The sequence below is a fragment of the Podarcis muralis genome, chromosome 3, assembly GCF_964188315.1.
Source record: "Podarcis muralis chromosome 3, rPodMur119.hap1.1, whole genome shotgun sequence".
NCBI lineage: Eukaryota > Metazoa > Chordata > Lepidosauria > Squamata > Lacertidae > Podarcis > Podarcis muralis.
The window spans coordinates 59461869-59487671 of record NC_135657.1 but is presented as its reverse complement, the minus strand read 5'-3'; the positions used below and the strand labels follow the sequence as shown (position 1 = coordinate 59487671).

The following is a 25803-nucleotide window of genomic DNA, read 5'->3' as shown; positions in this document are numbered from 1 at the left end:
AAAATGCTATTGTTTTGGAATGTTTAAAAGGAATGGCTTGGGAACAAGTACCTTAAAGGTAACCCTCGCCTGCTCTCAAATGAACCCGTCTTGACTTCAAGATCACATCAAAGATGCTGCTCTAAGTCCAAACCCCACCCCAGCAGCTGAAGTAAGGCAGCGATGAGAGACAAGGCCTTTTCAATTTATGGCATGCCTTAGGAATTCATTTACCTGGTGCCATCTTTATTTTCTTTTGAGTGCCAGGTGACAATCATATTTACTAAGGCTTTATTGTCTAATGCTGGAATTTTAAACTGCAGTAGACGCTCGGGTTGCGAATGTGATCCGTGTGGGATGCACATTCACAACCCACATCTGTGCACGCGCGGGTTGCGATTCAGCGCTTCTGCGCATGCGTGACCACCGAAACCCAGAAGTAACCCGGTCCCGTACTTCTGGGTTTCGGTGGTCCGCAACCTGAAAAAACACAACCTGAAGCAGCTGTAACCCAAGGTATGACTGTTCTCTCTGTGATTTATTATATCTTTTTATGAGTTTGTGACTTCTCTAAACTGCTTTGAGAACTACAGCTGAAGAGTGGTTAACGGATAACTTAAGTAGAAATAAAAACTGATTTCTTAAAATGGTTTAAAATTTAATGTTAAGTTTTAGATCAATGGTATTAGAACTGTGTTCTACTCAGGCTAATTTTTATACGTTGGAGTCCAGAGCAGCTCCTTTTTCTATGGTATTTTATTATTTATTATTATTATTGCTCCTAGGAAACGTGGCTGAATGCAAGAGTTTGTCTTTAAGTTGCCAAAACATATTTTTTTAGAAAAACATGCTGGTTTGAAATCAGCCTTCCTGATTTTACTTCATAAATACAAAGTAGGTTTTGTAAAGTATTTTAAAGTTGAAACACCCGTGGTTTCAGCTTATATGTTCTGAGGCACTGCGTATATTCATCATCCCTGAGCATAATTTCATTTCTTGTTCAAAATCATGCCAGCGGAAACTGTCACTCCAGTCATTTGCCACTATCTTGAAGAGTTTCTTCAGCAGCAGCTGAACAAAGATGAGTGGTGGTAACACTACAGATAGTAGTACCATGTGAGGTATGGAGCATACTTCAGTCACCTGCTTTGGCCACTTTGGAGTGCTCTGAATTGAGAAGAGAGGGTGAGAAATACTCCTTGAGAAAGCTAGGCAGCTCAATATACTGCAGTGTTGCCTGCCCTCTTTTTGTCCTACTCTCACTGACTGCTTCACTTGCTCACCCCCTCCATTTCTTTTTTTCACTTTGTCCTACTCAGGATGTTTCAGCTAACCTTCCAGAAGTAGGGCATTCCATAAATTTGGAACATCTACTGAGAACATGGCTGGGATACAAATAGCTTCATTAGATATGCTCTAGGATTCGGGCTTTTCCACTGGGGTTTTTATTTGTTCCCTTGAGCAAACAGCAGGCTGTTACACAAACTGTTTTGGAAGCTCCTTCTAGCTTCAGAAGTTTGCTATGCGACATGACACACAACGGATGGGTTGAGAAGAGCTTTTGTGTTGAGAAATATATGCTGAAAGCCCATGGGGAAGCAAAACTAGTTGCACAGTTGTTTGGATTCAGGTACCTGTTTTGCTTTTAAATCTCACTGAGGTACAGGAGATAGTACAGTGGTACCTCTGGTTAAGAACTTAATTCGTTCTGGAGGTCTCTTCTTAACCTGAAACTGTTCTTAACCTGAAGCACCACTTTAGCTAATGGGGCCTCCCACTGCTGCCACACCGCCACCACGCAATTTCTGTTCTCATCCTGAAGCAAAGTTCTTAACCCCAGGTACTATTTCTGGGTTAGTAGAGTCTGTAACCTGAAGCGTATGTAACCTGAAGAGTATGTAACCCGAGGTACCGCTGTATTTATTAGTGACATTCATTAAGCTTTATTTTTTACAGGCCGTTTGTATGCTATGCAGACAGGTATGAAGATTGATAGTAAAAACCCAGAGTGTCGCAAATTTTTATGCAAGCTCATGGATCAACTTGAAGCTGTAAGTAGTTTTGTTGCTGTATTGTTAATTTTTGGCACTTGTATATAAAGATTTCACGGAGAATAAATTGACCATATTGCTAGTGAATGTTCCACAAGATCACACGTAACAAATGCAGTGCACAACTAATCAGGCCTAATATAGCATTGTATGTTGATAGTATTATTTACTGCAGTAAGGTTTAAATTTGACTGCTAGATATCTCACATAGTTCCTGTATTGTTACATTCTGGCTCAGTTTCGATTATCCTACAAACCATCGTTTGGAGTATTGATGCTTCAATATTACAAGAAAGTCTCATTAAAACCAGTGAGACTTGATTCAGAGTAACTCTGGTTAGTATAGGGCTGTGGGAGTGTGTGCTGCCTCCTTTGCATCCTTGATAAACAAGGGAAGAGGCAAGGGATGAATATGAAGTACATGAGGCCATGACATGTTCCCAATCCTTAATTCAAAGAAACAGAATGTGATCTAAACTGCCCACTGTGTGCTGCCAGTTTATAGATGTCTGGCCTCTAAATTTTGTTTCTGTACTACTTGCAAAATAGACTGCCCTCCCAATGTTTTCTGTACACTCTTGGCAGCTCAGGAAATATAAGGGTAGTCTAATATCCTTGGTTTTTGTTTTGTAAGACGAAACTAAGGTTTCTTTAAATGCCAACAGTAAGTCTATTCAGGAGCCCTAAATCCACCTGTTGTAACTGTAACAGTGTTATTTACTTTGCTGATTTTATTAGGAAACCTGAAGCTCCTTGTACTCTGTAACATCTTTGAAATGAGGTCTTTGAATCGCAATGCACTGCTTGACTAAGCATTACCGTAAATCTTCAGGTCACTAGAGCAGTTAGGTTGAATCAGGGACTCTCATTTCATTAGCTCTTTATTCATATTAAATGTTGCAATCTGAATTACAGGAGGCAACTATTGAGTCCTATTGACCTTCCCTGCCTGTGACACTGGTTATGAGTTATATAGTGTTGACTCTTTATACAAAGTTTTATTAAGTGCGGGTTAGGGAGGCAAAAGTGTCGTAGACCTTTTAGAAATCTGAACTGTGGCAGCTTAGCCACAGTCTGACTCTGTGGCACAGTATGTTGTTGTTTGAAAATCCTGAATATGTTTTGCTTCATTTTTTTTAAGGTTCCTAGTTTTCATGGTTATGGATAAAGTTTAAAAACATTAGGCAATAAAAAAACCCCCAGAGTGAGGATGAATGGTGATGACTGGTACTTGGTGACTGCATGGTGCCTATCCTTTACAAGCACTGCTTCCTTTGTAGCATGTGCTTTATTCCTTAGTTTGCAATGTATATTCAGTTGCTAAAAATATATTCCCCAACACTCCACATGCCCCCCCACCGAATAGATTGCACAAATAAAAATATTTGCTTAACGCTGTGAGGAGCTCTCCCACATAAGAAATTTGGAATGAGTGTGTGTTACACATCACCACTAAGTTTCTGCCAATAACACTTGATAATGTTGATCTACATGGTTAGCAACACTTAAAAGACTTGCAGCAAGTACCAGAAGTCTCTTCTTGGTGGCCTCCCCGTGTCAGGAGTAATTTGTTCAGATAGTGGCAGAAATATAGCCAGATCAAATGGGGGATGAGGGGCTATTGTAACTTTTTGTGCTTTTGTCTTGTGAACTGCCCTGAGATCTTCAGATGAAGGGTGGTATATGAATTTAAATAGACAGACAGACAGATAGATATGGCATGGGGCTCAGTTAGCTATAAGAACAATGAGTGAGAAAAGGGCAACAAGTTTAATGGTTCTCACTGAGCTAAGAGACCCGTGTGTGTGTTGTATGTAGGTCAAGGATCAAATAGTAGAAAACTTTCCCAAGGAAAAAGTTATAGTTTTCTATAAACAGAAAACTAGCATGTCAAGGAATCATCTAGGCTAGAACTCTTCTCTTAACACCTTCCTTTCTTTGTGGAGGGATTTTTCTGTACGGAAGAGCATTCAGATATGCAAGTTCTTACCTACTCTCTGAGGTGGCATAGCCAATTTACCAATTTACTGGATGCTAAATCAAGGACTAATAGGAAATCTCTATATTGGCACCCTCCACAGCACAGGGAAGCAGAGGGAACATGCAAACATATGGCTAACTTGTATTGACAGGAAAGGTGTTTAGAGAACAGAGTTAGTCTTATTTTCTCATTGAAGACATACAGTAGCATGATTGAATCTGAGAGTGCTTGCAGCTGTGTTGGTGGCTTCAGGCTATACCTTTGAGAATTAAGAATCTAGAATATGCCCTTGCAGTTTCATTTCTCTGGCCTAGTAAATAACCAAATATATCTTTAAATTTTCTCAGACAAAGAAGCAGTTGGGTGATAATGAAGCTATTACTCAGGAAATAGTTGGCTGTGCCCATGTGGAGAATTATGCACTGAAAATGTTTCTTTATGCAGATAATGAAGACCGAGCTGGGCAATTTCACAAGTAAGTGGGGGGAAAGAGGCAATGTATATGGTAACACCTAATTGAAATAAATATAAAATTGAAGCAAAGTAGTAAAAAGGGACCCCTGACAATTAGGTCCAGTCGTGACCGACTCTGGGGTTGCGGCGCTCATCTCACTTTATTGGCCGAGGGAGCCGGGTCCTGTGGCCAGCATGACTAAGCCACTTCTGGCGAACCAGAGCAGCACACAGAAACGCCGTTTACCTTCCCGCCAGAGCGGTACCTATTTATCTACTTGCATTTTGACGTATTTTCGAACTGCTAGGTTGGCAGGAGCAGGGACCGAGCAACGGGAGCTCACCCCGTCACGGGGATTTGAACCGCTGACCTTCTGATCGGCAAGTACTAGGCTCTGTGGTTTAACCCACAGCGCCAAGCAAAGTAACCTTGCAGTTAAATATAAAACAATTGACCAGCGTATGCTCATTTATTTATATGATGCAGAAGATCTGTTGGTCTGAATGATCAAGGTTGCAGAAAAAGGTTGTAAGCATTGGGGAATGGGGTGGCCATCTGTTGTCCTCTGTGGTAAAGTAATGCCTTCTTTCACATGCAAATATCTAAAAAAGATTCATTTTTGTTTTGTTTTTAATCTCACTGAGAAACTCAAATTGTTTCCCTTCTCCCCCCGCCCCCCCCCCCCAGAAATATGATCAAGTCTTTTTATACCGCAAGTCTTCTAATAGATGTCCTGACTGTGTTTGGAGAACTAACAGATGAGGTAAGTTACACGGTTAAGCAGTATATGTCATTAATTGCATGAAATAGAGAAACAGATTTTTGTTTCTAGTCCAGCTAAACTTAGTCGTGACTAAATCTCATTCAGAGCAATAGGACTTCAGTTAGCTGTGACTAACTTGTTCCATTTGCTTCTGTTGCACATAGACACAAGGTAGTGTTTTCTGTATTGTTGCTTTTCTGTGTTAGAATATAGTCCAGGATCCATAATTATTTTGCCTCAGGTTCAGGAATGCCAGTAGGATTTTTGACTTTGAAGAGCAGATTTTTGGATTACAAAATGCCTTTGGAAGTTTTCTGAGTTACACACAAGTTTGGGAGCAGCAGTTTGAGAAACAGAAGCCATGAAGTCCACTCGGCTGCACAGAACTTACACAGTTCTTAGGATCCCAGTTTACTATTTTCTTCACAGAATAGCAGCTGCTAATTGCAGTTTTTACAGTAGCTTTGAATAGAACTGAAAAGTAGCAGAGTTTAGTATTCAGAGTTAGCGGCATTCAGATGGTTTAAAGTGAGGGAAAGAAGAAAACCAGCATTCTGCACACTTCTCATTTGGTATATAAAATTGGAGGAAGTGACGGAATTAAGGAACTAAATGAAATGGATCAAAATGAAATTTTTAGTTCTTAATGATACTGTTTTGCTTTTACAAAAGAAATTAAAAATCTTAAGTAGGTGGCTGAGAATCCAGTTATCTTTGAAAAATATAACTATGATCAACTAAACCGATATCTCAATTCATACTAGCTTTGATTTTTAAGCCAAAGACCCTCATTTCTCTAACCAGGTATAATTTTATATTTATTTAGGTGTTGTTTTAGCCCTGAAGGACTCAAGGCAACAGGGGCGGGGGCAGGATATTTAGGAAAGGGTCTTGTATTCTGTATTGTCAAGGCAGTTAATAGTTTTGGTTATCTTTTTATCATGTTAAGTGTACTCAGCTTTTGGAAGTGAGCCATCATTTATACATTTGTTTATCTATTGCATTTGTGAATTTTCCTTCCATCTTGCAGAGCCCAGGGCAACGTATAAAGAATAGAACAGCAAGATACATCTAATAAATAAACATAAATAACCAAATAGAACTAGAATATATCCATACGATCAGGGCAGTAAAAACACACATAATACCTAACAGCTGCAGATTGGTTTAACCCATCTAACTTCATTTGTATAAACTTAGGTAAAAAGAAATTACTTCAGCTGATGTCTAGTCAAATCAAGGAGGACGTGTATCTCAAGGAGGAAGGCCTTCCAAATAAACGTTAAAATTGTACAGGCGTTTTGATTGTCCTGTAGTTGATCTTACACTAGTTATATGTGAAAATGAATTGTAATGGAGTGGAATGCACTTCTTAATAGCTATTGGATCACTGAGAACTATATCTCATTAGTCCTCTGCAAGGGACAATACAGACGTAAAATACACTTGTGATTCAGGAACTGGGAACAAACAGTGGGATCTTGCGCTGGGACTAGAGGGCCTTATATCTAACCTGGACTAGCATTATTGACAAGAAATGAAATTTGCATAAGAAAAGGGCCAAAGTGCAGTAGTGTGTTCAGCAGTATGGCTCCACTATTGGTTGCCCCAGGGAATAGTTGGGGGAGTATTGGGATGAGAAGCTAAGATACTTCTTTTTACTGCCAGCTACTTCTGTTCCCCCATTAAAAACTGCTTGTCTTCAGAAGAATTAGACCCGTAAAGCTTTAAATATGTTAGGAGAAATGTAATGAGTGTATTTTAAAATAATATGCCATAGAGCAGTGTTTCCCAACCTTTTTTGGGCAAAGGCACACTTGTTTGATGAAAAAAATCTTGAGGCACACCACCATTACAGCCCCGTGACGTCAGCGCGCAGCGTCACGCCGGGAGGGAAGGGCGCCGGGGCGCTGCTGCTGCCGCCGCCGCTCCCGGCAGGCATGGGCCCAGCTGAGGCGGCGGCTGTTGTGGTGGTGGCGGCGATAGCGGGCGGAGGAGGGGGCGGCGGCGGGGCCGAGGTGGCCGGCGGCGGCGGGGGAGGCGGCGGCGGGTGGAGCAGGAGGGCGGCCGAGGCCGGTGAGGGAGTAGGGTTGCCCGGGGCTTGAGGAGCCGTCGCCGGGAGTTGCTGCTGCTGTTGTTGCTGCTGCTGCCCGGACATGCCGGCCTCCTCCTCGTCCGCTGTCTCGTGCTCCTCCCTTTTGCGCGCGCTGCCCCGCCGCCGCCCCATTCGCCGGGTCCTGTCAGCTGATCCTGTGTGTGTGTGTGAGGGGAGAATGGAGAGAGAAACCTCGGCACCACCACCGCGGAGCCGCCCCCGGCTCGACGCGGATCCTCGCCGCCCCGCCTCTCGCCGCCCGACTCGCCCGCCTCTCTCCCACGGCACACCAGGCAACGTCTCGCGGCACACTAGTGTGCCGCGGAACACCAGTTGGGAAACACTGCCATAGACATTCACTGCTGTTAAGCCTGTAAGCATGTTACTTATATAAGAAATAGGATCATTTCATAACCATTGGTCACCATTAGGACTATTCTCTAGAAGGTCCCATTTGAGACACTAACTCTTAAAAAGTTGATGAAGATCCAGATATCATATATTGTACAATAAGCCTTGGGTACTTAAGGTAAAAGGCTGTTACTGCCTTGTGGAAAGTGGTAGATTTAGTTGATGAAAGGGCCTAGAGATCCAGGAAAAACATGGCAGCTAAGTAGATCGTATGTTAAGAATGGCAGATGTGTCAGATCATGCTCTAGGCATGTTTTTTTTAAACAAAACAAAAGAAAAAAAATTTAGCCACACTTTTGCTGGAAGATCTCTGTGATTGTAAAGGAGGGTTTGGAGGCTTGCATGCAACTTGTGCCTATTAAGCAACCCATCCCTGGTTTTAAATAACTGGGGTAAATATAATTTGAGCAACTTCTCAAGGCAGATTTCTTATTTAAACAAAGGCTCTTTATTTTGGCTGAACAGGATTAGAGTTAAGTATGCCTAATAAAAGGGGGAAAATGGAAACCATCATGAAGACTACTTTAAAATAAAGATGTGTGCCAGCTCCCTAGTTAATTTCTCTTGCTTACACATGTTCACCAGGAGGTTTAGTCCGAGGCATGCTGGAACAGATAAATTCTAAACAAGATGTTCCATTTTCTGGCATGTCCTTTGGAAAATAAATTTGAAGGAATTGTGCAAAATGGTCAAAATTAAGAGGCCCGGATGGAAAAATATGTCAGAAATGTTGAAAGCCTTGTTCAGAAGTATAAAATTCATAAAGTTGGTGTAGGCGAATTTCAAAGCTAGTCAAAGGGGTTCTGGAATGACTATAAAATTAGTTAACCGCATGTTAAAGTAATTCACATCCCAGAAGCAGGATACATGAACTTGCTGTAATTTATGAAAAGGGCCTGCAGCTCTGAGATTGAAGAGCCCCCCCCTTTTTTTAAACGAAAATCCTAACATATCTTGACAAAAACCAGAGTAAGAAATCAAAATGGTTAGCATAAGTACATTGTAATAATTTCCCGCTAGAAAATGTTTTGGTGGTAGAATACTGCCTATTGCAGCTAATTTATAGTACATGCTTGTAAACTAGCTAAATCGTAACGTTATTTTGCACATTCAGAAAATATGTATCAGTAAACTAGTCTCTTCATTCAATGCCTCTCTGAGGTTAGAAGGATGATTCCCATTGAGATTCAAAGTCATGACCTTCCCTCCTCAGCAGCTACAAATGTTCCAAGGAGCAAATAACCCAGCATCCGTAAGAACTAGACTGCATTCCTGTTATTGTGACTGTTTCCTGTTAAGACGTATTTTGGAAAGAACCAGCTCATGGAGAGTAGAAATTAGAGAAAACTAATAAGCTTTGGTATTAAGTGCTACAGAACAGTGAGAGCAAAGAGAAAAGAGAGGGGAGGTTCAGAAATGTTTTCCTTGTGTCCAGTGTTGATTATTGGATAGCTAGCAGTATGTTGCAAGCCCTAAAGTGCTGAACTAAAAAACAACTATTTAGCCAGAAGCAATTAGTAGTTGTTGAAGGTATTAATGGGGGGGGGGGGGGCGGGGATGCAGGGAAGCCCATCTCGGGAGCTCATTCTATTGGGCTTTATCAAAGCAATACCTATTTCAGCTTCCCAAGTGTTGAGTCAGAGTGCGAAACAAGCCAACCAACCTATGGCAGTCATTTAAGAAAAAGTACTTCACAAGTATGTTGTTATTTAAGAGACTTTGACCTAGAGAGGAACCAATGGAAGGGGTATAGGAAAAGGTGTTTTTTCTCGTGCTGGCAGCCTCCACCCCAAAAAGCCTCTCCTAGGAGTCAAGAAACAGTTCCTGAATGGGGTGGGCTGTGATTCAAAAGGAGGGGATGATAATTGAAAATGGGGCAAAGGCACCTTCCCTAAGTGGGAGCCTCCTTAAATAAAAACATGTGAAGTTACGATTTTCAAACAAGTCCTGTAGGCTGTTTCTAATTTGGACTGAAGATTTGGGAGGCTGAAAAACATATTGTCTTGATAAAGAATGAAGCCCTGAAATTGGTGTCTATGCATTTCCCCCCCCCCCCCCAGTCACACTTTTAGCAACTCACAATTCTAGCTAGTTTCTTTCCCAGCACTTTAGATCCCTCCCCCCCCAGCCACCTTCTGTCAGTTCTTCTCTGTCTCCAAGCCAATAAGCGCAACAATATTGCTAAAAGCAACAATTCCACTGACAAGTAAAAACCCTGAAGGATGTTCCAGATGTTTATGTGGAAGGCACCAAGGACTTGGTTTGTACATACGTGCTCAACACTTGGTGACTGCAGCATAAATGAAAGAACTATTGTACATCAAGCACCACAATCAGATCACCAAGGCTTCGATCATTTTTAGTGAAATCAGTGTAGACATACAAGCAGTAAGTTATCGAGTTGTTGAAGCATCATGGGATATAAATACAAGATGGACAAGTCTATTTCGTCTTTTCATGGCTTGTATTATGTTGTCACTTACAGATTACATGTTTTAGAACAAATCTGTAGGTTCAGTCTATAGATTTGTTCTAAAACATCCAGTCTGTTTTGGCAGGCATTAATACCAAAGTTATTTCTTAAGAAAACATAGCAGAAACCTAAGTCTCTTCACATCCAGATCCTAGCACTTATATTCTAGCAACCCTCTCCTATAGTAGTTATTAAGCACCTTCCATGGACTTTAACACCAAAACTCGTTTTATAATTTTTATATAATAAAGTATTTTATGCAGTAAATTGCTCTTTTAACCACAGAAAATGTCTCTATAGAATAGGCCTATGCTAGATTACGGTGTTGGAAACATCAAGAAGCAATCAACATAGACCGAAGTTATAAAGTTTCTGGTTTTATAAAATGTGCTTTGACATTTGTTTTGAAATGTAGGAAAAATACACTATCCAGGAAACACTAGGTACAGAGAAATCCCATTGGCAGCCATTTCTAAGTTATACTGGATTGAGCCTTTGACTGCAAGTCTAAATAGGAAACATTGAGATAACGGGATCCAACCGCCCCCTGCTCAATACAGAATCTGCAATGCAGGAGGCATCTACAGCATCCCTGACAGTTAGTCCGTCCAGTGTTCAACACTCTATCAGTTTTTAATGTCTTACAGGAAGGAAGGGGGAAAATGATTTTCTGAAGCTGTTTGCTGTATTGTATTTCTGTTTTTTTTTCCTCCCATTCTGGTGTTTGCTGTTTTGTGATGTTATGTTCATATTGCATAGAATTGGTTATCTCGTGGATGGCAGAGGTGTCCAGGCAAGTAATGCTGGTTCCCTTGCAGCTCGGAGACAGGGAACACCTCCCCTCCTATTTAGGCTCAGTATGTTTCCTGTATCAGTTTGGAGCACCTCCTGCTAGTTACCTCTTTATCCTAACTCAGAATATTTTCCTGATTATTTGCTCTCTCTGTCCTCCTCCCCTGTTATATTCTCTTTCATTGTTTAACAGTTGTCAAACAAATAAACCTTTTTTGCCCTCCCCGTCTTTTCTCTCCCGACTCCTGGCAGACCAAAATGGCTTTTTTAATGCCTACAGTCCTCACAGTGAGCGACACCTTGCCAGCTTCACAATCCAAAGCACCACCTATTAAATTAAAGGCCTAGCAAGGGTGTGGGCCGTACTCAGTAGCCACAGTCAGTTCCCAGTCACTGGAATCTTCTGCCTCTGCCGTGGCCGCCATTTTTTATCCGCAAACAACCCTGAAGAGGAAACTTCCCAAGGCAGCTGTGGAGGAGCTTTCTTGGTGACCAGCAGCGGCCCTATTGCTGACAACATGGCTGTGGTCCCTTGCTCCATAGTCTGCCCCAACCCCTCCATTGTAGCCCAGCTCTATGAGAATATCTGCTTTCTGTGCAAGGGCCTTGCTTCAGGCACAGTAGCCACAGTCTCCATTTGAAAACAGGAACTGTTATTCTCAAATGAGGAACCTGTAGAAGGTCTTCTGTTGAATGTGGGTGTTTCCTGTCTCCGAGCTCCAAGCACTACCCACTTGGAGACTCCTGGTAATCTTTGAACAAGTACCATTTATGGTAAGAACAACTATTCCTTTTTATGTTTCCTTTAACACTTTTGCCAGAAAGTTGGAATATAAAATGCCTTAAATTAATTAAAGAAAGAAAAATCCATTTCTGTGGAAAGCATGAATAAGAAGGTCTATCAGAAGGATTTTTACTGGTGGGTTCTAGCAAAGTGGTATAACTCTAAATATTTAGAGTTTAAAACTTTCTTTTCCTTGTATTATTTTGAGCCCCAAGCTTCCCCATACTAAGAAATCAAATAATTTAATAATAAATGTCTTGCTTTATTTTGTAGAATGTTCAACACAGAAAATATGCCAGGTGGAAGGCAGCATATATTCATAACTGTCTAAAGAATGGAGAAACACCACAATCTGGACCTACTGGAATGGAAGGGGAATGTGAGTAACTATTTTGTGATATCGAATATTGCTTATAGTTTTGATTTATCTTTAAAGTAAACATCTTACATTTAAATGATGCAAGAAGTGCAAGCAGAAATTCTGCATAATTATTCAATGTAAAGTCAGTCCCACTTTCCAGTGTTTAGGTCAGTAGATGCAAAGGTGCTAATATGACTGAGAAGTATTAATCTTCCACTTCATTTTCTTTTATTGCATATGCTGGGCAATGCAGAAGAGGAGGGTTGCCATCCTTTCCTCTCTTGTTAATGATTGCATCTGTTTAGACTCTAGTTGGCCCTAGTTACATTATCTTGGCTGGTTTCATTGATTTTCTTGGCTTGAGAGAAAACTGCTGAGTGTTTTGCACATTTAATTTTAATAGCATTAAAATATTCTGTTAGAATTATTAGACGGTTGTCTTTGCTGTCTTGGAAAACATTTTTGATCACAGACCTGTGTCTGAATGTTTACTCCTTTTTTAAAAAAAATAGCATTGATATTTTAAATATTTAAATAACATCAATTTTAAATATTGATATTTAAAATTACCTGTTTTCTTTTTTGCTGTTGTGTTTATGTGCTATTTTTACTTTATCTGTAGGATAACAACTGGTAAAATCATATTTAAAGGCTGTTCACATACAGTAGTTCCATTTTACGTGTCACATAACCCAGAAGGTTTAGGGTCTCTTTAGTGCCAAAGTTCGTATGGAAATGTATTTGTACTCCAAAATACCCAAAGAACGTCTCATAATTCTTGCTTTGTGCATTTGGGAAAGAAAAGCAGCATTGTTTAAGTGTACTGGAGGACTTCCCCCATTCCTTTCTGCTTGCTCACTTTCTTCTCTTCTGCAAGTGGAAAAAGTCAGTCTTGAAACAGAATAAAACTAACTTTCTGTATCTTGACAAAATTCCATGTTTTCTAAAAGTGTTATTCTCCCTGTAATTCTTGAAAACCATATTGTAAATATTTGCACTGTGACATGGCATTCTGTATCTGGTTTTGTTCTGGCACTTATTGAAGCACTTCGCTATGCCCTAGCATAGCATCTTATTCCCTGGGGATATATGTTCAATTAAAATAATCATAGTGATATTAGTCTTTCATGGTGCAGTGTTAGAGAGTGCTTTTGGTGCAGATGGTGAATGTTGATCCTCAAGTCATCTGTTAGCCTAAACTTTGCCTTCACACTCTTCTACATGTAATGGAGCATATAATCTTCCAGGGTGGTTCTTTTGTTTATCCTCCCAGTGATCTTGTAAAGACATTGATTTGCAGGCAATGGTATGAAATACATATAAATTTGCAAGTAATTTCACTGCTGTTTAATGGGGTGGGGAAAATCAACATGCCTCTGTTCTTTACCTACAAGATGATGAAAATGAAGAGGTTGGGTCCCCTGCTCCATTGAACCCAGGATCTCACTCACCTTCTGCGTTTGAATCAAGCGATGTGCCCACAAGCAACTACACGGGCATACAAATCCCACCCGGTGCGCATGCTCCAGCTAACACTCCCGCTGAAGTGCCTCATAGCACAGGTAATGTTCTTTACATATGTTCAGACCCATTAGTCTCATTTGTTAGATTTCGTCAAATGTGTAATACAGTCGTACCTTGGAAGTCGAACAGCTTAGTTCCTGAAAGTTTTGGCTCCTGAACATCACAAACCAGGAAGCGACTGTTCCGGTTTGCGAACTTCGCCTTGGAAGCCGAACATCCGGCGGAGCTTCCGCAGGTTCCAGTTGGCTGCAGGACCTTCCTGCAGCAGCCAATCAGAAGCCATGCTTTGCTTTTCGAACATTTTGGAAGTCAAACGGACTTCCGGAATGGATTCCTTTAGACTTCCAAGGTACGACTGTAATTTACAGCTTAAGTGAAGTTGAGCAGTATAAAATTAAAAGAGCAATGATATTATATAAAACAATATACGACACCATATTAGTTATAGATGTTCTTCACAATTTTTTTTAATAATAATAATAATAATAATAATAAATTTTATTTATATCCCGCCCTCCCCAGCCGAAGCCGGGCTCAGGGCGGCTAACAACACCAAAATAGTGCGACATTAAAAACATTATAAAAATTAATTAAAATCAAGATTGATGGCAGCCATAAAGTTTTGTAAAGGTTGCCAAAGGAGGGAGTCAGGCTGCGCCCTAACCAAAGGCCTGGCGGAACAGCTCTGTCTTGCAGGCCCTACGGAAAGATGTCAAGTCCTGCAGGGCCCTTGTCTCTTGTGACAGAGCATTCCACCAGGTTGGAGCCGCAGCCGAAAAGGCCCTGGCTCTAGTTGAGGCCAGCCTAACCTCTCTGTGGCCTGGGACCTTCAAGGTGTTTTTGTTTGAAGACCGTAAGTTCCTCTGTGGGGCATACCAGGAGAGGCGGTCCCGTAGGTGCGAGGGCCCTAGGCCGTATAGGGCTTTGAAGGTTAAAACCAGCACCTTAAACCTGATCCTGTACTCCACCGGGAGCCAGTGCAACTGGTATAGCACCGGATGAATGTGATCTCTAAGCGAAGACCTCGTAAGGAGTCTCGCTGCGGCATTCTGCACCCGCTGGAGTTTTTGGGTCAGTCTCAAGGGCAGCCCCACGTAGAGCGAGTTACAATAATCCAGTCTGGAGGTGACCGTCGCGTGGATCACAGTGGCTAGGTCAGGGCGAGAGAGGTAAGGAGCCAACTGCTTAGCTTGGCGGAGATGAAAAAATGCCGCCTTTGTAATAGCTGCAATCTGCGCCTCCATGGAGAGGGAGGTATCGAAGATTACACCCAAACTCTTAACGGACGGTGCTGGCACTAATTGCACCCCCGCAAGAGATGGGAGTTGCCCCCTCATTCCCATATCATCCCGTCCCAGCCAGAGGACCTCTGTCTTCGAAGGATTTAACTTCAACCGGCTCCCACGTAACCATCCAGCCACAGCTTCCAAGCATCTGATCAGTGTGTCTGGGGCCGAGTCAGGATGGCCATCCATCAACAGATAGAGTTGGGTGTCATCAGCATACTGATGGCAGCCCAGCCCAAAACTCCGGACAAGCTGGGCGAGGGGGCGCATAAAGATGTTAAAAAGCATCGGGGAGAGAATCGCACCCTGAGGCACTCCACACACCAAGGAGTGGCGCGATGACAATTCCCCCCCAAGCGCCACCCTCTGTCCCCGACCGGAGAGAAACGAGCGCAGCCATTGAAGGACTGTGCCCTGGATCCCCACGTCGGCAAGGCGGTGGTCCAGAAGTTCGTGATCGACCATGTCAAAAGCTGCTGACAAATCTAGAAGAATCAGCAGCCCCGACCCACCTCGATCCAGCTGTCTACGAAGATCATCTGTTAGGGCAACCAGAGCCGTCTCGGTCCCATGACCAGCACGGAAGCCAGACTGGAATGGATCCAGAGCCGATCCAGAGCCGAATTGAATTTTTCAATTCAATTTTATGTTACCGGTCTATAATACTTTTCTTGCTTGCCTATTAATCCTCTGCCATAAAATAAAATTAGGTTATCAATTAAGCAAAGGTAGCCACAAGAACAATCGGAGGCAAAAAGTTTGTATGCATTTGGGGTGTGGTATACTGACACTTGAATTGCATGGTTTGGATCCAAAGACCTGTGCAACTATTTCTGCACATGTTGTATTTTTTGAACAGCAGCTACTCATGCTACACAGAAAGCTGCAACTCAGTAGACTTTTAAGAAATGGTTTGTGATAGGACAAGAGGTTTTCCTGTTCATAGAGGAAAAACTCACAAATCCTACTGGCCACACCCAAGACCTTAGCCATGCTTAAAGAAAGTAACTCTTTGCATCTTGGCCTACAAGTCCTATTTTTTCTTTTTCTTTTATACATATGAAAGGAAAGGTTTGGCAATAGAGATGTGGATTTTCTTGGGGAAAATGTAATCGGAAGGTTTGCAGTAGCCAAAAGCAAGGTTAAATTAAACACTGGTACGTCTGAAAAAATAAAATAACATCATCTTGACTTTGTATGTTTAAACAAATTTAGGGATGGAAAATTTGAAATGCCCATATATAAACACTAAGGCTGTAATCTTACGCACGCTTACTTAGGAGTAAGCACAGCTGAGCAGTGGGATTTCTTCTGAGTAAATATGCTAGGGCTCACTATTAGCATTGTGAGTTGGTAAGAATGTTGTTGTGGCTTTTTAAAACATTCACTTAGGTTCTAACAAAGAGGATCTCTTAATTTCCTTCCAGTTTTCTTTCAACACAGTAAAGTGGTCTTAGACCAGAGATTTCTGACCCTTGTGGAGCCAAAGGAAGGCTGTTCAGATGGTCCCTTGTACTTAGTTCTATAAATTTGTTCACCACAGAATGTTGTGTGCACCTACCGTGTGTTATTTTTATGAATCCCAGAAGGCTGGTGTTAAGATATCTATATGGGGCTATTATTCCAAATTGGTCTGGAAAAATAATATCCTCACAGCGAATCTGTGAAGTCAAATGGGAAGACAAATGATTTGCAAATGCTGATATAAATATACAAATCTCTTATCTCTTTTGTTACTCATAGGTGTAACAAGCAGTACAATTCAACCCACACCTCAGAATATTCCCATAGTAGATCCTTCGCTTTATAATGTCCAACCTACAGGTAAGCCCCACCCCCGTGATTTGCATAGTTCAAAAAGGATTGGCTGCAGGCTGCGTTAAAACAGAGTTTCATACCTAAAGCTAGAAGCACATCTATTTACTTGTAAGCAAGTCTTGCTGAGTCCAGTGAAATCTACTCACAAGTAAGAGTATTTAAGATTATAACCATCATTATAATCTTGAATCGGGAATTCAAGTTATGTTTGCATAGTAGCAAAAGTCTTGCCCATGTAACTGAAAATACTCCTTGGACTAGACATTCCAGCTTGTGCCTGAGAGGTAATGTGTTATGAAAGTGGCCTTGCAGGAATAATAATATGTGAAAGCATTTTTTTTTAGAAATATAACCACCCCCACCACTGTAGACCTTGGATATTCGGTAATTTTACAGCTAACTGAGGAGTATGTTTTAAAATACTTTCTCAGAACAAGCCTCTGTGTCCTGTGAACTATAAAAATGAGGAGAGGATGAAGGGCGCCAGCATTGAAAAATTGGCTGAGGCTAAAATTCTTCCTTTAACCACTGTTAAGTATAGGTTAAAGACTGCCCTATTGTACAGGCATCAGAATTGGCCTATCAACTTTGCATTGTCTGCCTGCTAGTTCGTACTAAATGTTTAATTTGCCAAGTTATTAACCAGAATCAGACTGTTGATACTGTGTTGCCATTATTTTTGTTTGACTAGGAAACTAGGGCTGGTGAAATTATGTGCCGCAGAGTTTCTCTACTAACCTTTCTCCAAGAACAGCCATTCTGTGGGTGTGGCGTAAAGCTGCCCAGCAATAATGTGCTGACAAAATAATGCATAGGCAGACAGATGTGATTTGGGGGACTAGGGTTGTCTAGCTATACAAGAATTATTGCTGCAATCATTTTTGTAATTGGTATGCAATCCCTTGCACTTTAATTCCATATATGTATACTGTTACGTGCTGAGTTCTACAATCTGAACCCCACTCCATAATCTCCCATTCACCAATAGGAAGTAGTTTTTATTTCTCCTTGTGCAAAGCACCTTCAGCAATATACCCTTGTGTGTTCTTATTCAATGTGATAATGCAGTAATTATTGCTATTGTACCATCAATGCTCACAGTGCTTTTACACAGCACAAAAGGCATGTCCCTGCCCATAAATTTTACAGCCTATAATTTGATACGGAGGAACAGAAAGGGAGGAAAGTAAAGACAGGGGTAAGCAGGAAAAGAATGCCTTATTTCAGTTACATGTACTTAGGCTTGGTTACAGTAGAGTATTTAGGGGGTTGTGCTAACGGCATCGCTGAACAGATGGGATTTGAAAGAACACTCAGAGTGTCCTGGGATGGAGTTCCAAGCAGAAGAGGCAGCAAAAGGAGGGCGGGGTCATTTGAGGGTCATAGAGCTGGAGTGAAGGTCACAGGCATGGATGTATATGAACTATACAAACATGTGTACCTGGAAAATCAGGAACTGGGTTTGCAAAAGGGCATTGGATATCGGGTATTGATCTGGATTTGTGCATCTAGCACTTGAGACGATGCACGCAATTCTCTTAATGGATCAGATGACGTGGGTTGTAGCTTCAAAAGCTTATGTCCCAGCAATTTAAAAAATAATAATAATTAAGGTACCACATGACTCTGTTTGCAGCCACAGATAAATGTAACTACTGTTTTGGAATAAAAGTATGCTTTTCAAGCAAATTCTGAAATCTCAGAGGAGATGTGAAGCCAGTTTTTAAATAGGTACAAGTTTTGTCAGACACCAGTTTTCATTTCTAAAAAGCTTTCCTTCCTTGTTAGCCTAATTTCTTTATCTCTGATCTAAATGCATTTTCAGTTTCCATATCAGGTCCTTAACTGCCTAGCTGAAAGATTCATATTTGGTGGAAGTTAACTCTGCACTGTAACATTTCAAGTAATGAATATAACTACTATACCAATATTATCCTTGGATTTGTAGAGAGCCTGACTTCTTTCAGGCTGCATAAAGCACAGCTTCACCCATGTGTCAATATTTTTGGTATTTCAGAATTTAGTCCTTTCAAATGATGCAGATTTAAAAGCAGCTAGCATGTAAGCTAACTTTCTAAATGTTCATTTTTTTGAAATAACTCCAGTTTTCTCTCCCTTTCATTTACAAATATTATAAACCCTTTCCTGAAATGTTGCTATAATGGTATCTGAAGTGGGCCTCAATAATAATAAATAAGGCCTGTTGCCAACAGAACATGTAATAGAGTAGGTACTGTAAAAATAAGATTAGATTGGTTAATTTAGGCTTTGTTCCAGAAAATCAGTTGAATACTGGACTGATGCCTTGGCTGTTTTCTAAAAGAATGATTTTCAAGTTGCTTTTGGCATCATAATATGAAAAAACAAAATGTCCTCAAGATGGTCTTTGGGGTAATTTGTTCTTGCTGTGTTTTTCAAAAGGAGGAGAGGTCACTATTGACCAAATGTTAAATGTGAACTTGAACAGTCATCAGTTTGTGCACGTCACAGTTGGAACTGTGTTAGTATTTTAAATTAGGAAAGTAATATAAGTCCTGTGTGTTCAGCATTGAACTTAGTCTATTTGACAGTGATTGAGTATTTTACACAATAATTAGTGTAACATTTAATGCTCTGATAGAATGGCTAGTTTATAGTCCATGCATTTGTCCTATGGCCTTAATGTGTGGATTCTGAATTTGGCTAACCCACCCTAGGATGACCTGGGGAAATCCTGTTCCACCCTGGATCCTGTCCCAAATTAGTTCATGGGTAGGGCTAATGTTTGTTTAAGGTTTTCAAAAACCCTAATTCAACATGCATGTGTTAATTTAATGGGGTGCTCTTTCTCAAAGCAGCATCCTCGACCAGTCAGGGTTGATGCCTCCGCTGAACAGCTGTTCTAAAATTGAATCCTAGACAACACTCCAGACAAGCTTCTCTCAACCTTGGGTCCCCAGATGTTCTTGAACTACAACTCCCATCATCCTTGACCACTGACCATGCTGGCTAGCAATGATGGGAGTTGTAGTCCAACAACATCTAGGGACCCAAGGTTGAGAAAGGCTGCTCTGAACAAACTTCACGAGCAAGTCTGCAGTCCCAAACACACTTAACTACTGAGTACAAGAGCAACCCAACCCCAACCCCCAGTCAAGGGAGTGGTGAGTGAGTTTGAATTAAACAGGTATATCTCTTCCCAGCCCTGCTGGCATCTACCAGCCACCATCTACAGGGTGACACCAGTGTGGCACACCCTGGCACACACCTTTCCCTTCTGCCAGCAGAACGCTGGGGCAGAAAACAGTGCCACCTGTGGGATCCCTGCTGGCAGCAACCAGCAACAAGCCCTGAAACAGAGTATACCAAGCATAGGGAGCTAGCCTGGGATCCATTGGATCCTGAGCCTTTCCTGCTGTTATCAAGTAACAGCATTGGGCCCAATCACTGCACCAACTCCAGGCTGGCATGCCTACTCTTCCCCACCTCAGCCATTTTGCACAGCCATTGTTCCACCACTCTGTTCAGTCCCACCAGGCAGTATTCAGGATTAGGAATGCCCCCTATACCTCAGGTGGACTCATTGGACTTGTATCTGAGTAAACATGCCTAGGATTGTGATGTTTAGCAAAATACAGCAATTATTGAAATAAGAAACACCAGTTTTTAAAGGCAGCTGGCCTATGTAGACAACAGGCCAATTCTTTGAGCACCATACGCATCGTGGATTTTTGAAATATTTACCAATATTTGTCTGTGGTCAAACAAAAGATGGTGAATTGACATACATTCACCCGGTCAGTTTGTTGGCATGATTAGTTTGGTGGTGGGCATAGCTTTAAATTGTAAACTGTATGTATAAAATATTCTACCACATTTGAAGCAGTTTCCTGGGTGTAGTGTGTACATACAAAATACTATTTATTTTTTATAAAACATTTTGACCTGCCTTTGAGCGCAACACAGATCCTCCAAGGCAAATAGCAATAATAAATTAAACACAATACAATAAAAACACATGTGTACATAATACTGGAGACTTGCAGCTAGAACATACTGCTTCTGGTTCTTTATGTTCTGTCATAACCTCTTAAGATTGACTGGGATTGCTGCCTTAAATTTTCAAAATATGTGCCAGTTTTGAACTAAGGGCATACAGAGAGATGCTGAGTCATCCTCTCAGGGGGCGTTCTTCAATATGAGTAGAATATTCTTTCCCTTGGAGACTTACCAAAGCTCAAATATGAGGATCTTCCAAAAGCTGTGTGAGATACTCTTTCAGCTGGTGGCTAGGACTAGGGCAATATAACTGCTGAAATTCAGGATTTGTAAAGGTGTTTTAACATGCTATTACTCATCTTAAGCCTTTGGAATGGGGCAAGCTACAAATCAAATAAAACTCTAGTGGGTTAGTGTAAGGAATACATCTTAAACTTCCAGGAGCAACACCTGAAGGGGCTGCTGGAAGCTGTTTTCCAGTGGAGAGGGGGAGGTCCATTGATGGTGGCCTCTCCGGTTTAGTGGGAAGTGTTGTCTCTGTATCTGTGGTGGTGCTGCATAGACAGAGGGCCCAAAATGGAGCATTTCTCCTGGGCTGCATCTTGGAGGGCCTTGGTCCACCAGTCCAAAGCTTCCTTGTTCCCCAAAAGTACTGTAGTCCTAGGACAGGCATAGTTATTTCCCCTCCCATTAACATTGAAGGGAGGAATTTTAAAAGGCTGAATGGGGGAAAACAAACAACAGAAAATCCACACACGTCTTTTGGCATGAGTTGGCCGAGCTTCAGAAGTGGCAATTTCTCTACCTTCAAATCTACCACCACCTTAAGACTGTTCTGTAAATCAGTATGCAGAATATACATCACCATACCCTCTTGGTCTCCCTGACCACAGAACATCATAAAAGATAAACAGATTTTTCCCTCCGCCTACTCCTTTGGTTTGTTTGCCTTTGTTCCTGTTAATGCAGCCTCAGACATGGCAGCATTTGTTGGCATGCTGTTGGCAGATTTGTGAACATTTTGTGTTGTTGTAGTAGCTCAGCTAATAGTTAAGTTAGGGGATTTGTGATCCAAAGTCAGGAATCTGCTGTTTCTTACTTTAGCTTATTTATGTAGGCTTGTTTCTTTGCCACTAACCACTTAATATTGCCATCTTTATTCAGGCAAGCATCAGCCCAAGGCCACTTACTTAACAATGACGCAAACAAAATGAAGCAGATTTTTTTTAAAAAATGGCTAAATACCACTCTGACAAAACAGGCCAGAGGATTTATTCCACCTTTCCTCTTACCTTCTGCTTTGTATCATACTTTGTTGAGACATTAACAGTAACAAACTTTCACAAGTTTGCTCTAAGTCTGGACAACTTGTATCATTTTATTACAAGTGAGCACCTCCCTGACATTTTCTTTTAATACAAATAGGCAGAAGTATATCATTCTATATTAAATTGCTGCTGCATTAAGTACATATTTGACACTGTTTAACCTGAGGACAGAAATGTGACGGTGTGCATATCTTGCATCAAGGAATGGGTGTATCTTGTAACAGGGGATGTTCCCGTATCTAGACAAATTACACCAAGGCGGCATGAATGGCCTTAGTTGTGTTCCAGGCTGGAGCGGGAGGGAAGGAAATGTAAGGTTAACGCATGAGACATTGTCCTTGTTTTTGTGCACATTGTAACATGATTACCCTTAACTGAGTGGCGTTTTTAAAAGCTTTCCTTAGTGGCTTCAGATAAAGGGCAAATCTCTCTCAAAGTATTGGCTTACTCATAAAGGGTATCAGACAACTTTAGCATTCACCATTGATATTTCCAAAGCATTTCAAGTGGTTAAGTAAATATGTGCATAATGTAGTGGCCTTGATTCTTAATCCTCTCTCTTGATTTTCACAGGGGAAATTCGTTTGAGTCCCGAAGACTTTGCCAAGGCCCAGAAATATTGCAAATATGCTGGCAGTGCTTTGCAATATGAAGATGTGAGCACTGCTGTGCAAAATCTACAGAAAGCCCTCAAGTTACTGACTACAGGCAGAGAATGATGCCTTTGTCCTCCGGATTCATGACTTGCGCTTCGAAAACTTGAACAGTCCATTACTCCTACCTTCAGCCTGTCGGGGAAACACGGTTGCACAAAAGCTTTTGATTTCTGTGACAAGAAAACAAAATCTGTGTCTCTGTTATCAGATCTTTCTGTAGTCTAGTCTGGAACTACAGCCTGTCTTCATTTATTGGCAGAGAAACAAGAACCATCTGGGGACAGTGGTTTGAGCACGAGATGCCAAATTCTAGGCATTTCTTGTCCAATGTTGCAGAATGTCCTAACATTTGAGCTACTCCTAAAAAATACATTTAATTTTTATTTATTTTAAAATGAAAAGGGGGAGTTAGTGCGTTTGGAATTTGTCTGAAGTATAAAATAAAATTATTTGGAAATGCAGAAGGGTTTTAAAGTTCAGGTGATGATTTTGGAGCATTATACCATAAGATTGTGATATGCCAAAAAGAGGCAGAAGGAGGCTTTTTTGAGGACTAGAAAGGTGTAGGGAGCTTTAAAGATACTTGAGGCAAAAGCATCTTAATGCTGTGTGATTCCAGCACTCATCAAAGCTCTATGCTGGACTTTGTTTCTGGTTTCTTTCCCCTTTGTACGGTTTATTTCATGTATGAAGATAAAAGGAATCAAAGGAAAGATGTGTCTGAAGTCCAAAAGCCGGCTGCATCCTGAACTTTGAGACTATTTGTGTTCTGAATCTTAGAAAGAGGCCATTGCTATAACGAAGTATCTGGATTTGCTGTTATTTGGGTTTGGGGGTATTTTTATTTGCATCTGTAGCCAGATGGGGAAATTGCTACATAAATTTAAGTTTTCAACTAATAGTAGATTGTAGACTCCATTAAAGCATCTTGCACCCTTTACATGTGGTGTTGAATTACTCATATAATGTTAACAGGTGTCTATGCTTGTTTAATAAGGAATAAAAGCCTTTTAGTATCAGATGCACTAAATTGCTAGTCTTAGTTTTAGTCCTGTGTATTTTCTACATAATGGGATAGGGGGTGCATTGGATTCAGCTGAGGCCCGATTCAGATCAGGTGTACTCGGAGGGCCTTGGATGAGTCAGGTACACACAGCCACAGATCAGCGTGAATTGGATTGGATGGCCCAAAGCTTTCTTTAGTTGCCAGGTGGGCCATTGGGCAGGCAAGTTGGGAAATCACACAAAAGGCGACCTACTTGATCAGTGGCTGCATCTTCCCAAGAGACTAGGCCTGTCACCACTGCTCTCCTCCATGCCTGATGCACCACCCCATAGGATCCACTCAGTGGCTGTTGAATGGAGGCATCAACCCTTGATCATTTTGGTTGATCCAGGTTCAGATCAGCAGGTTCAGACTTAGAAGCTTACTAACTTTTTGAAAGGAATAATCAGCTCAAGGCTAGAACTGCAGTCTTGCCTGGAATCTTGCCTGGAAGCAGGGTATTGAGTTAAATCTATCAGTGTATATTATACTAGACATTCCCAATATATTCAGACATTTATATTCCACAAGGTGTTTAGGCTCCATTAAACTAGAACCAATCCATAATATGTTCGAACTCAGCAATCATTTGCACGTGCAGGAAGAACACCCATGTGCTGGGAGGGAGCAGGCTTGTCCATTTCTTTTATCCATCACTTGACCATGCAAAAAAGAAAAAGAAACATTCATGGAGGATAAGGCTATCAGTGGCTATTAACCCTGATGGTTATGTTCTGCCACCACTGTTGGAGGCAATATGCTTCTGAATACCAGTTGCTGGAAACCCAGGTGTGAGGATAGGATGCTGGACTAGATGGGCCACTGGCCTGATCCAGCACACAATTCTTACTTTAAAAAAAAGCCTCAGCTGATGAGCACATGTGTGTGTGCGCACAGTGACAATAAAAACTTAGGTATTTATCATATTAAAGCCCTTTGCCTTCTTTAAGGATGGATGGAGGGAAGATGAGAGAGTCTTCCACTTCTACCAATCACTGCCACTGCTGCTGCTGCCTGCCGTCTTACAGGAGAGCCAAGTAATAAAGGGTCCTCTTGTGATATACTAGTGGTTCAGTGCTCAGGTGTCGTTCCGATAATCCAGTGTTTTGTTGCTAAATATCTAAAAAATTAAAAATACATTGATTTTCCTCATTTTGATTTTTAATTTTAATTTTCCTTATTCTGCTTGTTAATTCAGCAGAATTCTGTTACAATAGATTTTGTCGGCTCGATGACCAAGATATTTAGTAATAAAACGTAGGATCACCGGAACGACGTCTGAGCACTGAAACACTGGTAAATCACAAGTGGACTCTTTATTACTGCATTTGCAATTGTTCAAGTTCTATTTTGGAAAGAGAATAAATGAGCACTGAACCACTGACATGTTACAAGCGAACTCTTTATTTACTGCGTTTGCTATTGTTTTAAGATAAAACTGATTTGGGAAAGAAGCTACTTCTGCCATTTTTATGATGTTTATTTACAGACAGTTGCCTTGTGTCTATTGCAGTAGACATTGTATTACCATCCTGTTTATTGTTTTATTGCTTACAGGAGAAGCAGTGCAAAGCACCATTCAAAACAGTCTCCCTGCCCCTTTAAAGGAGGGGGAAAGCTGCTTCAAATGGGCCCTTTGATGCTTTAATACAGTTCCTGCGCTCCCAATGGAATCATGTGGACTGCTTTAAAGAGCAGCCTCCCCACTCTTTAAGAGAGGAGAAGGGTTTCAAACACTTTGAATCTTTATGAATCCCCGTGCTTTTCAACAGAAGCATGGCAACTGCATTAAAGCACTTGGCCGCAGAGATCAAGAGCTTAAAAGAGGCAGAAAGAGGCTTGCAAAAGCCTTTGGGAGTCTTCCCGCTTCAAGTGGAACACAAAGGGTTTTTAACAAGTTCGCAGCCCTGCCCACCTTGGACATTTGGCCCACAAGGCAGATCCTGAAAAGGGTCTGGCCCATGGAGCCAAAAAGGTCCACCTGCCCCCTGCTTCAGAGAGTCAGGGAATCCTCAAGGGCAGCT

General features: G+C 41.3%; 1 protein-coding gene across 2 annotated transcripts in view; it reads left to right on the top strand.

The window, feature by feature from the left end:
* VTA1 (vesicle trafficking 1) overlaps window positions 1–23755 on the top strand; it is a 29886-nt gene extending 6131 nt beyond the window's left edge. Inside the window, exons 2-8 of one of the 2 annotated variants that reach the window (XM_028723564.2) lie at window positions 1936–2030; window positions 4359–4486; window positions 5153–5228; window positions 12057–12162; window positions 13539–13706; window positions 16698–16778; window positions 22652–23755. In XM_028723564.2, coding sequence (XP_028579397.1) covers window positions 1936–2030; window positions 4359–4486; window positions 5153–5228; window positions 12057–12162; window positions 13539–13706; window positions 16698–16778; window positions 22652–22797 — 800 coding nt within the window. In that variant the 3' untranslated portion in view covers window positions 22798–23755. The remainder of the gene's footprint in view (window positions 1–1935; window positions 2031–4358; window positions 4487–5152; window positions 5229–12056; window positions 12163–13538; window positions 13707–16697; window positions 16779–22651) is intronic. The other variant, XM_077925940.1, reaches the window with a different exon arrangement.
* Window positions 23756–25803: the final 2048 nt, after the last annotated feature.